We start from the raw sequence: 17353 nt of genomic DNA, 5'->3' as shown, positions 1-17353 counted from the left end.
CTCTTTTGATTAAATTAAATTTACATATTTTGCATCTTGTTTGTAGAATTTAACCCCTTTTCCCCTATGAAATACTCGTTTCGATAACGTTTGATCGAACTCTGGAAAATATGTTTAGCCATAAAATTGCATGTTGCTGATGGAATCGGAAACTTTTTTACTTTTTCGGGAGAGAGATTGAACTTCAGAAAATACTATTTCATGATGAAACATGAAACGCCCATTCACGATTTTGTATTTTATTAATTCAATTTGTTATATATTTTATGAAGTTATAAATTCATATCTAGTAATTTTAATAAAAAAAAATTTATTCTTGATATCAAAATTAAATTCAAATTACTAAATTTAGATGAATTGTGTTTCTTATTAAGTATTGATTCTTAATATATCAATGGAGAATTGTCTCACCGATAGTTATTTTTATTTTAAAAGAAATATTCTCATATTAATACATTCCAAGATCCCTTTAAGTTCATTTTGATATGGAATTCATGACAAAAAGATACGGATTGATTTGAAACTGAGTAAATTGATAATAATTCATAGAATTATGGAAGAACGCGCGTAATCTTCAAGCTGAAAAATAACAAACGCAACTAAATTTAAATAAGTACACTTGTTACGTAAGATCTAAAAAAAAAGTACACTTGTTATGTACCCGACGTAAATGGTAAAGAATAGAATAATGTTTTACTTTTTTTTTTAATTATTATTTTGATTTGTTTTTTAAAAAACGTCTTTTTCTGTATTTATTATAGTTAGGCAGACACCTCCACGGAACTTAAAGCACTACAGTGTACCTCCATTTTTAATTTGAACATCTTGTTTGGTTGATTGTTATATTGTTGTTAGTTTAAATATAATGTTTGTCTTGATTATTATTTAAATTATATTTTATTGTATCAATAAATTTATCATTGGGTGATGACGAAAAATTCGTAATAACTGATTTGGTGTGATCGCATCGTTATTTTATTATTTTCTTCTCGTCTTTATTTATATTTCATCTTTTCTTCTACGTTTTTATAGTAGATCTATCTATCACATACCCTACTTTTCTCGTAGATTTATTAAATTAAGGATGTGTGACAATATGTAACGACAGAGAACGATACAATCTAACAAATTATGAATGTATGACATTATGTAACGACGAAAAATAATACAATTTATGATAAAAATACTATATTCATTCAAACAATACAATACATTAAGAAACAATATATAATAACTATCCGAAATCAAAGTGTAAGATTAAAAAAAAACTACATTCATCTCTAATTTAAAAAGAGTTGTTGTCTACCTAACGTGATCTAGAACGTAGAGGGGTGATGTGAAGCATGTGGCATGTTAATCAAACACGAAGAAAATTACCTCCTTCAAAATAATTTAAAAAACTAAAATGTTTTGCTGTTTTTAATGTTTAAATTAAAAGAGGAGTTTTTATTTTCCTCTTATAAGATAAGATAAACTAAAACAGGAGGGTCGTTGCTTTCATGGGGTGGGTCCATTGGCTTTTGGTGGACGGCAATCAGCTGCCGCTGTCGTATTTAAAAAGTAACACAACGTATTCACTTCCAATTGAGACATAAACCAAATGACGAAAAAACACGTTAATAAATACTAGTTGTTCTAATTTATGTAACATAATTCCAATCCATAGAAAAATATTGTGAACTTAAAACCTGCCATAACATCCCTATCTTATAAGAAGATTCTCATTCTTCAAATTCAAAATTGTCATTTTTTGAAAAACGGACTAAAAATATAAATTGTATGGCTTGCGCTATGCTGATGCAGAATTAGATAGCATACAAAAGGTGGACGTCTAGACCTAGTACTTGACTTGTCAAGGTGAACACCCAAATACATTAGGCTAGGCCACATGCAATGGTAGTGTCTAAGTGACATGACAACATCACAAACTTGACAACACCATGATTGAAGGCAGCAGTGTTTGGTGGTGGTAGCCTTTGTGTTATCTAATTGTGGTGGTGGGTAACGGCGATATTGGTGGTAGTGGTTAGCAGGGGGTGACCGCTTTATTGTTGAAGGTGGTGAGGGCAGGCAGTAGTGACGACTATGGTGATAGTTGTGATGGTAGAGATGGTTTGTGTGGTCGTGACTTACGATGATTTGCCACTTTGCTATATTATCAAACTCGGCTGCCACCAAAATACAACTTGTAAAGGAAAATAGGAAAGCAAGAGCCAAAGAAGTATAAAAAAATATCTATGCCATATCATCACTACCTATTTTTCAATCAACAGTTAATTTCTATCATTTGCCAAACGCTATTCAAAAGAGAGTTGAGGATTGTATCTAATGATGTCTCATATATATATTTTTTTGATGAGGAGCTAATGACGTCTCACAGGTGTACTACGAAGAGTCACACCATGCAAAAATTTGGTATATCCAAGCATGTTGAGTTTTCCATCATTTCTTATCCAATCTCTGAGAATGGAATGAGCTGTTGGACCCACATTCAACTCCTGCATAGTTGTCAAACCAGATTCAGAATTTCCTCAAACTAGAATTTGTTGAATACTAACAGCTATGGTAATATAAAGATACCCACCCTAGCCAATTCCTCTACGGAAACATGCCGATTTCCCTCTTGCTCAAAATGCTGGAATGCCACGGCTGCAATCTGCTCCCATTCCTCGAGAGCCTCCAATTGATATGTGCTGATTGCAGCAGCACAAAACTCTTCAAAGTCCAATTTCTTATATGACAATGTTGTCATCTGAAAGGTGAAAGGACAATAAGCTTCAATGTTAAGTGTGTATTTGAACAATTCAAAAGAAACATCCATGTACGGACACAGACAGAAGACAGACAATACATCTATGGAAGCTAGCCTTTCAGTAGTAAAATGGCTGGATCACATGCTACATTATTCGGAGATGAAAGCAGGCTACATTATTTCTAACCACTGGAGCTTAATCTCACATTTACAGTAGAAAATAGTTTAAACTTGACTTTTGACTGATTCTAAAGATCAGATGCATCTTACCGCATTCAGAATATCATGCACCCTTGACTCCCTCATAGCTTCAGTAGCATTTCCTAAAAGAGCCTGCAGTTTCACAACACTTAGTAACTTCTGATTTCACAATTGACAGAGATAGCTAAAGAGAAATTGACATCTCTTCTATCATATTTGAACAGTTCAGTCTTAAATGTCTTATTCTATTTATTCAGAAAAAGATGAATAGAGAAGTTGTCAAGATACTAACCAATCTAAAGTTCTCAATCGAGACACGACCATCTTTACTAGGTTCCAGAAGCATAAATTGAGCTCTTAGGTAAACCAGTTCATCTTCCGTTAAAGCTTTAGAAAGAGCCTGAACGCATAAAGTCACAACAGTATTTCAAAACTTAGCATATTGTTACACTGACTATGCATTCTAATCATACTTTTGTCGAATTAAAATTTGCACATCAGAAGAGCAATCCATCCATGAAGAAACAGCACCACAAGAAAGAAATTCATCAAATAAAAGACACTACCATATCATAAATCACTAAGAAGATTACTATTATAACAGGGTAAACCATAAGACTGAAAAAAGGTGAGAAGAAAATGAAATTTTCATGCAACATTTATAAGCAATAATCAAATAAATGCTAAATAAACACTCTCTGGGGCAAAGAGCCAAGAGAACCATCTATTTTTTTTGAACAGGTAGCATCTAAAGAGAACCGTCTATTAATCGACCACTAACCAGATTGCTAGAATGGAGTCTTCATTTTCTATCAAGTGTTAACGAGAAAAGCTCTAAAGCAAATCAATGGAAGAACTCAAAGGTAATAATATGGTGACACGAAGACCCTCCACATATTATCCGGGTGATGCTTAAAATGCAAGAGTATACAAGGAGGAAAGTTGGACACTAGCAGAAATTTTTTGAAGTGAATGGCCAGATAAGCATTCCAACTGTAGACTTGCAGGTGGAAAGTTATCTAGCATGAATGAGAGCCAAAAGTTGAATATGTAGTAATAAAAAGAAGAAGAGAGCCAAAAGTTGAATTTGTAGTAATAAAAAGATACTAACTTGGATACCCACCATGCCAACTGCATTATCATATTTGTCAGTACCTGATTTGGTTTTACAAATACTCTATTTTTCTTATGAAATTTCTACTTTTTTGTTTTCCATCAGCCATCCGTAACTCCCCCAGAAATAAAAACCTTCTATATAGGGTCAAAAATTATTCCAGCTGTAATTCCAGATGAATGCCACTATTTTCTTAATTCGAGAATACAGTTCAACTACAAGATGTGTTTTGAACGTTATAGTTGTCATGCTATAACTGTCAAACAAGGACAAGGAAAAACAGAGAAAAAGAAAACATCATACCTTTAGTGCTGCACGTTTGAGAGGTGTAGCATGCAGATATGACTTCACCAACTTATAGACAAATATATCCAGAGGAATAGGATGGCTTTCACTGCGCAACCATGGATGCGCTGTAATTGGAAAAATCTGTATTAGTTTATACTTCTGCAAGAAACTGTGTGTATGGACATAACGAACACCCAAGAAAATTTAATAGAATATGGTTTAGCCAAAAATAACAAAATAAGCAATAATAACACCACTCCCACCGACAACCCCCACCATACTTTCAGTTCAGAAAAGCTTAAAGCATACATCAAGTACACCTTAATGAAAGTTTTTTCACCATATATATTGACCATCCTATGGAATTGAAATTAAAAGGTACACCATCCATCACATCGTACAGTGCTCTAACCATTCGATTCGGTCAAGCTGACCTACCACCAGGTGGGAACTCTCATGTGGAAAACTAACAAGCTGAGAAGTGATAATCAATGGTCAACCAATGAATTAGTGAAGGAGTGATAAACTTACTCAAAGCTTGAGCAGCAGTCATCCTCTTACGATAGTCCTTATTTAAAAGCCTCTTTACGAAGTCCTTGGCCTCAGGAGACACAGAAGGCCAAGGCAAGTCTTCAAAGTTGGGGTCAGATCTCAATACTGAGCGAAAAATCCCAGATTCAGTCCTTGCCCAGAATGGTCTGCTTCCACATAACAAAATGTAGGTAATCACCCCAATACTCCAGATGTCTGCTTCCAAACTGTAAGATCTGTGGAGAACTTCTGGTGCCACATAGTATGCGCTTCCCACAATATCGTTAAGTCTCTCATCTGCAAAACCCCAAATGTAGTTCGAATAATATTAGACTTATGGGTTGATCAAAGCATGGGTCCTTTGAAAATAATACACACCAAGAGAACTTCTCAATTAACCACATATTAACCACAAGGAGTTAAAAGAGTTTGTAGGTAACCAATCTGTAGTTGTGGCAACAAAGTTTCTTAAATCATTAATACCATTGCCCGTGACTTTTTGTTATAAGAAATAGACCATTGCCGATGTTGTGTTTCTTTCTCTCTCTGTTTTAGGGGGTGGAGGATTAAGCACCAGTAGCCAAGCTGTTTTCTTTAGTTGTTTCACACTTTTACTCCAGTACGACACCATGATAGCAGAACAAGGATTGTTTCTTCATAGCTCATCATTTATGCTGTATTATACCAAATTCATTTCGGAACAAAACAAGCAGACAAATACTAGCAATTCATTTCTGAACAAATCATGAAGCCAATGAAACATTCAACTATAAACCTTAACGGTAGTTTACTCCAATTATATAGAGAACAAACTACTAGCTCGACACCGATAACTTACTGTGAAAAAGAATTAAGAACTACTACTACAGCCATGGCTCAATACTAAACTAATTGCCGTTAGCTGTATGAATTGCCTAAATATATCTGCTCCATTTTACAAGTTCCCTAAAACTATGAATTCTCTTATTCTCAACTACCCTTACTCTATCATACAATCTCTTATGAAACTAGAAAAAACTTTATCAAACCCAGATCTAATGTGACTATCACTTACAACTAAACCTTAATTCAAACTTGTTGGCATCACCTATGCAAATACTTCGTTTTCACTGTGTTCTGCTGTTCACCAAGTCCACATGAACTCCAACAGATTGTTGGTCTGTTGCAGCAAAGTCTACCTCGTCTCACTGTAACAACTTCAATCTTCCTGGTGTCACACCTTCCTATTCACATCAAGTGAGAAGGAAGAACTGGTTTAAAAAGGAATTCTGTTCGCAGGAACAGTTTGGATGGCTCTAAAGAAGCTTTATACAATGCCCAAAAGCAGGCAAAAAAGTCACTACGTGAGAAAAAAGACAATCATATTGTGGAGAAGATCTAGTAGTCCTCTAGGTTAAGTGCTTACTGACTTGAGTGATTTCATACATAATTAACTAGGTAAACTAGTAGAAATCACCGTACACACAGAGCATCAGAAGCCTAATTGATACGCACGGCCCAGAGGCAATGATGTGTGCTCTCATTCTTCCAAGCATGTTAAAATTTCAATCACAAGTCACATGCAACAATAACCCGCCATTGCAAAAAATGACATCAATAACTTGGAACAGAATTCTTGTATAGTAGCTTATACAGATTTTAAGAAAGCGTGTTAAAAAAGTTACCTGGTCTTATAAAGTCAGAAAGACCAAAATCAATGAGCTTCATATCAGCATCTTCATCTCGGGAGGTGAAAAGGAAATTCTGTGATGCAGGCAAATGAAAAGGCATTGTTAACTACAATACCACAAGGAAATAGAAAGAAATTACAGTTTTCATAGAGAGCAAAATAACAACTACAAACCTCAGGTTTCAGGTCACGGTGGACAACACCTTGGAGATGACAAAATGCAACTACGTTTAGAATTTGAACAATAATAAGTTTGGCATCATCCTCTGAATATTTACCACCTCTGCATAGAAACATAGAACATTGAAATACAAACTACAAGCACTCAAAGAAGGTTATTTAGTTTATGAAGATTATTCCATTTACCTTGACAATATTCTGTCAAGTAATTCTCCTCCTTCACACAATCTGCATATTCAAAAGTTAAAAAGAACATAAGGGACAAAGCTATACTAGTGGGAGCAGAATATTATCTGCTCATTTACTCAATCAAAATTCTGGCAGATCTTGAAATAATTTGAGGTTTGGCATTGGTTACAAAAATCTGCTTATGAGAAGTAAAACGAAATATATAAAAACTGCCAAAATCTAATGGGAATTGAAGCACATACTCCATTGCTATGTACACATTATTAGCATCCTCACAAGCATCGTGAAATTTCACGAGATGTTTGTGGCCTGATAGAGCCCTCAAAATCTTCACTTCCCGTCGCACATCTTCGATGGAGACCGCAGTTGTCATCTGGACATAAAATTTGAACATCATTCGGTAAGTCAACAATCACTGGGTAACAAGCAGCATTATGCAAGACTGGGTATCAAATAGTAGCAATGTAATCAAACTATTCAACAAAAAAATTTGTCCATTCCAAAATGCTGGATTAAAAGAATCAGACCAAATAGACTTAGCTCAGAAAACAAAACGAAGACACGGATGTTAAGCAATTCAAAACAATAACAATGAATGCTCCACTTCGAACTTCACAATAAAGTCTTTCCCACTTGTCATTGTAGCACATATCAACACAAAAAGAGAACAAGACCAGTTGGGTTAAGACGGTAAATAAAAACAACTCAATAAATATTTGAAAATGTGGGAAGTAGATCTAGGTATAAAAGACAGCAAAAAAGTAAGAAATGTATGCATAATCTCAAATGAATTTAACATGACAAATTGTTTAGATAAGCATTCGTTTACATCGTCCACAGATGTATGAATTACAGTAATCCAGGAAATACAATTTGTGATCTTTGTGATTTCACCCGGTGAATAGAAGTTACCTATGAGGCTGAGCTTACGCAATTTGACTCTGTCTTATGGATTTCAAAAATTTCTATGGATTTCACAAGAAGTTTCACCTACAAGAATTAAGACAAACAGGAAAAGAATTGGGAGAATAATTAAAGACACGTGTATTGCACCTGAGATGCTTTAGGTATGACTTTTCCAATGCATAGGTTTACATTTCCCAATGTAAGACACTTACACTCTTCTATGTTTCATGTACATCTAATCTTATTACGAACAACCTACCAAACTCTCCCCATGTTACAGGAGAACCAGGAACAAAAGCCTTGTTTAAGAGAACTCTAGATTGACTAAATTAAGCACTTCCGTTCAATTTGCATTAAATTTGGCCCAACAGATCTTTACCAGATAATCAATGAAAATTCTGTAGTGCTTAAAAACGCTTCCAGATAAGGAATACTCGGTGGTGCCAAGTAAATAAAATTGCCTTCCTTTCTTTCAGAAACCTCTTCCAAATAAGGAAGATACTACAATTACTAGAAATTCCAACCAATTTAGGAATGAGGAGACTAAACCCAATCTTTGTACTTTCCTATATATTTTAGAATCATTTTCACCATCATGATGAGAGTAGTCATGCATCTAGACATTCACATGTACTACTAAAACACATGCTTAGGAACCACTACTACACACATTAACAATCAGTAGCGGACCCTGGATTGTCATTAAGGGGTATCAATGGTTGTAGTAAAAACAAATATAATTATGAGGCTAGTAGGACTAAAACACACAACCTCATGAAATTTTCCGACGAAGGGGTGTCACTTGACACTAAGGGTGGGTCCGCCCCCGTTAACAATGTTGCACGCAACCTTAATGTAAAACTGGTTTGTAACTAGAAGAGTCCTAGTATTTGCTATCCTCAAAAGCATGGATGCCACTCAATATGCAGCCACTTCCTAGTACTTTGAACAAGAGATCAATTCCAAATTTCGAACAAGCCCTCAGACATTTCAACTAAATCGTTAATGTTAAGTCATAAAAAAGTGAGAATAAGTTGCACACAAATGTATGACCTAGTTGTCAATGAAACACGTAAAAATTTTGGAGCCCAATGATCATTTAACAATACAGACAAAAACTCTAGGTGACTTCTTCCCATCCGCCTATTAGCAATACAGACAAAAAACGTTAAGTGACTTCTTCCCATCTGCCTAAGTCTTGGTGTAACAAGTGGCCCAATAACTTTTTAACCGATACTTGTGATGTTGGGTGGTTGCTAGTACTTCGTGAAATAATTCAGGTGTGTGCAAGTTGGCCTAGACATCACCATTATAGAGAAAAAAAAGTTGAAAATAAGTTAAGTGAAATGTATATTCTTGAAATACAAAATGAAAGACCATTTTTTCCTAGATATATAGCCGGCAAACCCTAAAGCAAAGTATGGACCAAATTCAGTGTTGTCAAGGGCGCGCTTAAGCCCTGAAGCGAGGCTCAAAATGTGTTGAGTGCTTCGTCCCACTTACTGTGCGCTATAATGTCATCATCTAAGTTCTAAGGCATACTTTTCCTTGCCTTATGAGCCTCTTTTGAGGAGGCGACACTAAGCAATTGATATTTCACTTTATCGTATTTTTTTTCAATTTCTTTGTTAATATATTTGTGATCCATGCTTAAAATTATTAGTTTTGGACTAAAAATATATATGCACTTTGCGCCATTTTTCATTAAAAACTCAAACTTTATTTGCGCTTAAAGCTCAGAGGACCTTAGAGCTTTTTTGCGTTTTTTGCTTTTAATAACACCGACACCAATCACTTATAGCATTCTAACTTAATCTCTCTTAAGTTGCTTGGACTCTGGTGCCGCACCCGTGTCGCCACTATGTGGGTGTGAGTGTGGGATCCATACCCAATCTGGTCTATTGGTTTTGGTTTACTTTGACTAAATTCGAGGGAGAAATTCTGGACAGATTCAATGACTTCAATAATTAAAACACAAAATTAAGGTGAAATTGAAGAAAATGGAATACACTGTATAATAAATTTATATTGTCACTCTCTTTCCTTTAATCTTCTTCCAGGATTCTCCTCTTGATCAATATTTTGTCCTCAAGTTTTCGACATAATATCTCAAGGTTTTATAACTCTAATTGTAGCTATTTGAATCATTTTTAGTTGAATCCTTGTAGACATGTTCTTGAATCTTAAAATTCTTATCATAAAGGATCCGACCTCTAGATCTGCACCCTTATAGAACACTCGCACCCGAGTCCGTGCAATTTATACTCTCTCTATCCTTTATATGACAACATTACTATTTAGGGAGTCAAATAACTTTTTCTTGACAATTGTTTCACATATTTTTTAAGTATTTTAGTTAATACTTTTGATCTATATATTTTAGTTAATATTTACGGTATTCTTTGTGTAGTTTCTAATTACTAAAGTTTTATGAGAATAAGATAGCAAAGTTGATATAGGAATTGAAACCAAAAATTAGAAAGTTTGACCCTCACTGAACCCTTTCATTCTTTTTGAAATGGATGGAGTATAAAAAAGACAATTCGACATCAAAATCACTAGTATACAATTCCTACAATGACTTTAAGATCAGTTGATCCATATAACCCATCGGGGTGGCTCAGATACTTTGGCTTGGGAATTCCATAATGAAGGTCTGACGTTAGTAGCCCTACGACAACAAGAGTTGGCTTTTAGGGTTGAACTCGCCGCACGAGGCTTGCCTAGTGTGGTTGAACTCGCCGCACAAGGCTTGCCTAGTGTGGTTTACCTCTCATAACTGATTTCCAAGCTATTGCACAAGAGTCTTCTCGATCTGGACCCTTTCATGCTTTAGTCTTCTCTTCTCTTTGACTTCAACTCTGTTTTTTGTTGTTTTTTGCTGGTGGGGACTCCCTCTGTGACAACTGACTGACCTTCTTACCATGGGCCAGTGTTATGGAAAGACCATCCCCACCGTCCGCGATGCTGATGGAGCTATCACCGATGTAATCGGTGATTCCGATCATCCGTTGCCGCAGACGCCAGTCAGCAACAACTACTTTCCGTCTGTGAAAAACACTCCGGCTCGATCCTCTGCTAACAGTCCTTGGCCTAGCCCTTACCCTCATGGTGTAGTTGGTCAAAAGCTCCCACAAATTAATATTTTATTTTAGAGAAGATTTAGTGAAGCTTGTCATATACACTGCTCTTCTTTACAAAACAAAGAAACACACATTCCATGTGTTAGATGATTGATAAAGACTTATGTAATGCAAACCCAATTCAAGGATGAGAAAACCGACGAGCATATTTCAACTCAAATTAATTTAGCCAGCACATATATACCCCATAATTGAAAATTCATAAAGGTTACCAAATAAGAAGAGAAGCAACAATTTATGAGCTTCCAAAAGAAAATTGGAAAACAGATTCAGTAATCTTCAGATTCCATTGTATTTATTAGGCACGAAGCTGGTAAGAATGACACTTGAATGTCATAGGCCAAATATGGTCATGAAGTAAAGTTCCTAGTTAAGGAGAAACAAGTTGAGTAAACTCCCCCAGAAATGAGAACATGGCTAATAAGATCCCTAGAAGATCGATACAACCCAGGGAGAACCCAAAGCTATATAAACCCAATTCCATAATTGGTGGATTCTATTGCAATGTATGGGACTTGAGTCCCACATCGGTTTAATTGGGTTTATATAGCTTTGGGTTCTCCCACCCTAAAACTAGCTATTGAGGTGGGAAAGCCCAAAGGCTATATAAGCCCCACATCAGTTTGTAGTGTCACAACTTAGTCTGGCGACTCTCACCCAGCATATGCTTTCAAAGATATGTTGGGTGAGAGTCGCCAGTATTACTAAGTTGTGACACTACAAACTGTTATCATAGTCAGATTTAATGTTTAATGGTCATGTCCAAGCATACTGCTCCATTGTTTTTATAAAAATGGAGCAGTATGCATAAAAACAATGGAGCGTAATTGACAAGTTCAATGCTTTTTCAATAAAATCAGAACAAAACTTTAACCAATTATTTGGTTTTAAATTTGTTTAATCAACAGACCATACACAGTATCATTCTTAATATTTTAGTTAAAATAAAAATTCTGTAGGCAAATAATGAGTTCAATAGTGGATTACAGAATTTAGAAGGGTGCGATTCCTCAAATGAATGATGGTATTCATTTGAGGAATCGCACCCTTCTCGTTAAGTATTTCCTTCATAACATGTTACCGCATACATCTAGGAGTAGTTGACGAGGACGAGATAGATGTCTGAAACCAGATTAAAACATAGAAGTACATGTGGAAGATAATCTGTTGTTGCAGATTAAAGCAGCTATAATGGAGCGTAATTGACAAGTTCAATGCTTTTTCAAACAGGAAGAAACAAACAAATGGAAAAACTACCTTGGTTTTGGAGATGATTTTGACAGCAACAGGCAAGTCCTTAAGTTCTCCTTTCTTTCCCACAGCATGACAGGTGTGACCAAAATGCCCACGGCCGATCTCTTTCCCCAACTCAAACTTCGCCCCGAAATTCTTGTTGTAACCAAAATTCTTGTCCAAGGATTGATCAGGTTCAGGTGTTTCATCCTCAGGAATTGGCCCCTCTGCGGGCGGCTTCGCATGGCCAAATCGCTTGGCAAGGGACGCCTTGATGTGCTTAGCTGGAGACGGCGGAGGAAACGGTCGTTTGAAGAACCTTCTAGGCGTGGACCTAGCAGGTGACGGCGTCACACCAACTACCCCATGAGGGTAAGGGCTAGGCCAGGGACTGTTGGCAGAGGATCGTGCCGGAGTGTTTTTCACAGACGGCAAATTGTTGCTGCTGACTGGCGTCTGCGGCAACGGATGATCGGAATCACCGATTACATCCGTGATAACTCCATCAGCATCACGGACGGTGGGGACGGTCTTTCCATAACACTGACCCATGGTAAGAAGGTCAGTCAGTAGTCACAGAGGGAGTCCCCACCAGCAAAAAAACAACAAAAAGAAGTCAAAGAGAAGAGAAGACTAAAGCAAGGAAGGGTCCAGATCGAGAAGAAGAAACAGAGAGACAGAGCAAAGAGAGAAGGATCTGCGGCGAGAAAACGATAAAAAAAAAAAAAAGAGAATGAAAAGGAGAGGAGGGGGCAGTCAGAGGTCAGAGTCAGAAAAAAGGAGAGTGTGTGTTTGAGGTGAGTTTATATACAGACAGAGAGAAGAGAAGAAGAGAGAAAAGAGGAAAAGAGAAGTAAATGAGAATTTGAAAATGGTCAATTGGAAGAGGTGCGCGTAATCTGGGATTTTATTATTTGAAAGACAAGCCCAGATGTTGTTCCATTCTTCATCTTCCGCCCCACATTTTAGCTCTTTCTTGCGGCTTTGTCCTTCCATTTTCCTACTAATTCAACGCTACTTTTTTTATTCTATTTTAGTTTTGTCTGAAATTCATGGATAATAAGGAAGCCAAACTCGGAGCTCATTAGTCCTTTAGTTTAGTGGAGTCTTCCATTTTGCACCCCTAATTTTATTATTATTATTTGCACCTTAATCTTTTTATTTTCTTGCAAAATAATGAAATTACTCTACTTAATATTCTTTTCATTTTAATTTAGTTATTAATGTGAATTTGACCTGAAGTTTAATAAAATTTAAAAAAAATTTGACTTGTGGTCTTAAACTAAAAATAGTAAAATATATTAAAGGTCCTTTAATCTTCTGGTCACATGTTGCTCTTTTGTGAAGAGTCAAAAGTAGTGGCGGAGCTACGTGTATTTGAGATGTGTAAATCGACACCCTTTCGTTGGAAAATTATATCGTATATACACTCTTTGACTTCTTCCTGAATTTATATCGTTATTTGACGCTCCTAAGTGAAAATTTTGGCTTCACCACTGATCAAAAGCTCGATCCAAATTGTTAACCTCAATCTATGTCCAATTTGATTCAATCTATTAACCTCAATTTGAGACTAAAGACAGTGAGGTAGCGGCTTCGAAGGCAAGACTCTCATATTTTATTGATGATTACGTGATACATAAATGCTGAATCGATAATATTGAATTAGATTAATGACGGATTCTTTTGTAACCTTATAATGGTTAGTATTTCTTACCTATTGAGTTGCAATAACTTTGAATTGTAAGAATCGTGGTGGAATCGACTCAATTAAAGACTAATGTAAGTAGTTCACTCTAGATACTTTTAGTTAGAAGTAGAATGTATTGGTTGTATTGGCATTTTGATGATTGGGAGGGAGAAGAAATGTAGTGTGTGTGTCTAGGTAAGAAATGATGTGATAGTTTGGTCGGATTCTCTATCAACCCAATTATCCACCTATTTTGTGGCCTTATCTGTCTCGACAAACCACAAGAAAATTGCCAATTTTTGGATCCACTTGTCTTTTCATTTCTTTGCCTACGTGCATCAATACTTATTCAAATATAAAGTACTCTTCTAACAAGGACAACTACTTTATAAAATACTACTATTGACTAATTATAAATAGTATTTTATAGTACTAGTTTCTTCCTTTTTTTCCCACGCTTTTATTTATATATAATTATTATTAATTATTTAAAATTTATTAACTCGATTATCGTACTCTAGCTTGAATATTCCTAGAAACTTAATAAAATAATTGAGATTACTATATTGGAATAGTTTAAATTCATTACTGACGTTGATCTTTAAAAAAAATAAACATTAAATTATTTATCTAGTCAGAATTATACATGAGTAACATTTTCGATTCCTATTTTATTTTCTCTTATTGTCTATGGAGTTGTTATAGTTTTATTTAATATGGGACACTTTCTTGCAATTTTATCAGCTTGTTTTATTCTAAGATTAGATAAATTCATCAAAAATATATCCCACATGAGCATTCATTGTATAAAGGTTATATAGAGATTTAAAAATTGTCCTTAATTAACTACTCCTACCATTACTATAAAATGTTGATTTGTTTTTCGGCGATTAAATTTATTTTCATATATATATATTTTATTTTATTTTTTATTTATTTATTTTTATTTTTTTTTGAAAAAAATAAAAATTGTGGACATATTAATTATATATATTCCCAGTACATTCTGTGGCAATGACATGATTTTCTCCTAGAACTGAGCTCATTTTAGTCAAAATTTTATTTAAGTTATGACTAGTTAGACTGAAAAAACCAAGGTGGTTGAATATCAATGGCAAATCAAATTAAGTGTGAGAAAAATGAATTTTTGGATTTAATTTAATCCCAAAAATCTATTCTATGGTGAACATTGCACTGAAATCATAATTAAGTTCAAATGTTGATGTGAGACTCTTTCACACGTCCATCATGTTTAGAATTGGACATCTAGACAATGAACAATTTATCATGAATGGCCAACCATAGAAAACATAAATTAGAAAGGCAACTATTTTGATATTGGATAAAGAAATAAATATTAAATTTAGCCCGATCTTAAAATTTAGCTAGCTTAGAAAGTAAGAATTGCTCAATTAATCATATATAATTAAAGAGATCAGCATAACTCATCCTGTGATGTACTTAAACGTGAGTTAAAAAATAATAATCAATAATTGAGTCAAACATATATTACTCTACTATTTAAATGAAAAAAATTTAAATATTAAAATTTAACGAGAAAATTGTGGTCGATCGTCACTAGGGATGAATATGACATTACGAATTACTAATGTTAAACTTGATTAAGGATATAACAACTGCATTTTTCTCCTCATTTAATACTTTCATTAATTTCCAACTCCAACCTAAGAGGGATTTCATGTGTAGCAGCACTTGCACATAGCTTGTTCTTTCTTATTCTTTTTCCGAGGAAATGAGATATCTTGTCTACTTACAATTTTAATTTAAAAAATATTTATAAAAAAATATTTTTATAAAAAAGACATAAAATTAAAAACAAATTCATAAATGGGCTAAGAAATCATTTCTCCCTTTGACCAGTTACAAGAATAACAATATATTGAGGCAAAATTTGTGATGAATTCGAAATATTTTATGCGATTAGGATATTCTTTAATAAAGTGGCTCAACAAACTAGATACTCTATCAATTGAATAAAGGGTTAATTACACTAAACACCTCTATAATATAACTTAGTCTAAACTAAATCTCTTATATTTTAAAATCAAGTACTTATACCATTTATACTATAAAATCTTACACTTACACCCTATGTATATCCGCAACTAAGTATATTAAAATATAATTATTAAAAAATTAATCAAAATGATAAATAAAAAGATAAACATTTTTGTTGATTATCTATATACCCGCATTTGATTAAAACGACAAATAAATAGTATTTATTTAAATATGTATTTTTCAAGACCCATAAATAAAAATTATTTAATATGATATGCCAGCTATTAACTTCCTTACACTTTAAACGTAAAAGTTTAAGTTATTTGCATTTTTATTAAACATAATATTTTGTTATATAGAATTTTTTTAGCTTTGTTTGTTATTTAGAGCCCATTTGAATTGCTTTGAAAAATACTACTCCTTTCAGTTTGACTTTTTAAGTCAAAATTAAAAAGTCAAACTGAAATGATTTTAATTTTAAGTCAAAAGATGAAAAGTAGGATAGACTTTTTTGATTTTTGACTTATTTTAAGTCATTTTTTATATTGTCAAACACTTCATAACTTATTTTAAGACATTTTTGACTTATTTTAAATTATCTTTTATATTTGTCAAACACTTTTAGAGGTCAAAAACTGACTTAAAAGTATGTTTGACCAATTTTTAAGCCAATTCAAACACCCTCTTAATCTACAACTTCAAAATTATCTTAAAATAACATTATTTTTAATAATTAATCTGTCTTTTAAAATTAAGATTTAATATACTTAATTTTGGATATACCTCAAATGGGGTGCAAGTGCAGAATTTTCATGACATAAGAGGTGTAAGTGTTTGTTTTAAAATATAAAAGGAATATCGGTATATGTGTCATATTATAAGGTGTTTAATGTAATTAACTCTAATTAGAGTAACAAAATCAAGTTCAGATTATATGGAAAATTGACCCTTTGGATTTATTTTTTTATTTTTTAGAAAAGAACTATTTTGATTATCATGCGTGGTTAACCTTTGAGCTATAAATTATGACGAGATAACATCCAATGCGGAATTTGAAATATTTCTATATATAACATCACGAGGGACTGAGGGAGCAGGGAATAATAATAATAGTCGAGTAGCAGTAGTAGTAATAATAGTTTCATACCTAAATTACTGAGAGTATGAGTTTTATATCTAAACTATCATTTTTTAGTTTAAAAAATAGTGTGTGCAATACACTCTCTCTTTTATTTAAAAAAAATTGTCACATCACACTCTACATGGACAAAACATTCAACCTTGACAAAAAATAAAAAAATTATTATCCGAAAAAATAATATTTCGTTTATAAATAAAATGTAAAATATTTTTCTTACCCCACTCGATCACTTCCTCTCACACCCCCCCCCCCCCCCCACCCCCCACCCCCCCCACCCCCCCCCGACCCTCTCCC

General features: G+C 34.1%; 1 protein-coding gene across 1 annotated transcript; it reads right to left on the bottom strand.

Moving 5' to 3' along the window:
- Positions 1 to 2223: 2223 nt before the first annotated feature.
- LOC125877308 (CDPK-related kinase 3-like) lies at positions 2224 to 13205 on the bottom strand. Its single transcript, XM_049558643.1, has 11 exons — positions 12231 to 13205; positions 7167 to 7297; positions 6922 to 6963; positions 6730 to 6838; positions 6551 to 6629; positions 4887 to 5183; positions 4371 to 4480; positions 3246 to 3353; positions 3023 to 3085; positions 2585 to 2752; positions 2224 to 2498 (listed from the first exon to the last, which is right to left on the bottom strand). Exons 1-11 carry the CDS (start codon positions 12756 to 12758, stop codon positions 2364 to 2366), a joined length of 1770 nt encoding a protein of 589 aa, XP_049414600.1. The 5' UTR covers positions 12759 to 13205; the 3' UTR covers positions 2224 to 2363.
- Positions 13206 to 17353: the final 4148 nt, after the last annotated feature.

The sequence above is a fragment of the Solanum stenotomum genome, chromosome 1 (assembly GCF_019186545.1).
Source record: "Solanum stenotomum isolate F172 chromosome 1, ASM1918654v1, whole genome shotgun sequence".
NCBI classification, from domain to species: Eukaryota; Viridiplantae; Streptophyta; class Magnoliopsida; order Solanales; family Solanaceae; genus Solanum; species Solanum stenotomum.
This window is presented reverse-complemented; position numbering and strand designations above follow the sequence as displayed.

Bases quoted from the DNA above. Each gene is read 5' to 3' on its own strand.
- LOC125877308 (XM_049558643.1), bottom strand. From the start codon at position 12,758: ATGGGTCAGTGTTATGGAAAGACCGTCCCCACCGTCCGTGATGCTGAT. The intron at 3,086-3,245 runs GTTAGTATCTTG...GTGAAACTGCAG, and splicing joins CGATTGAGAACTTTAGATTG to GCTCTTTTAGGAAATGCTAC. The intron at 2,499-2,584 runs GTGGGTATCTTT...ACAACTATGCAG, and splicing joins CCGTAGAGGAATTGGCTAGG to GAGTTGAATGTGGGTCCAAC.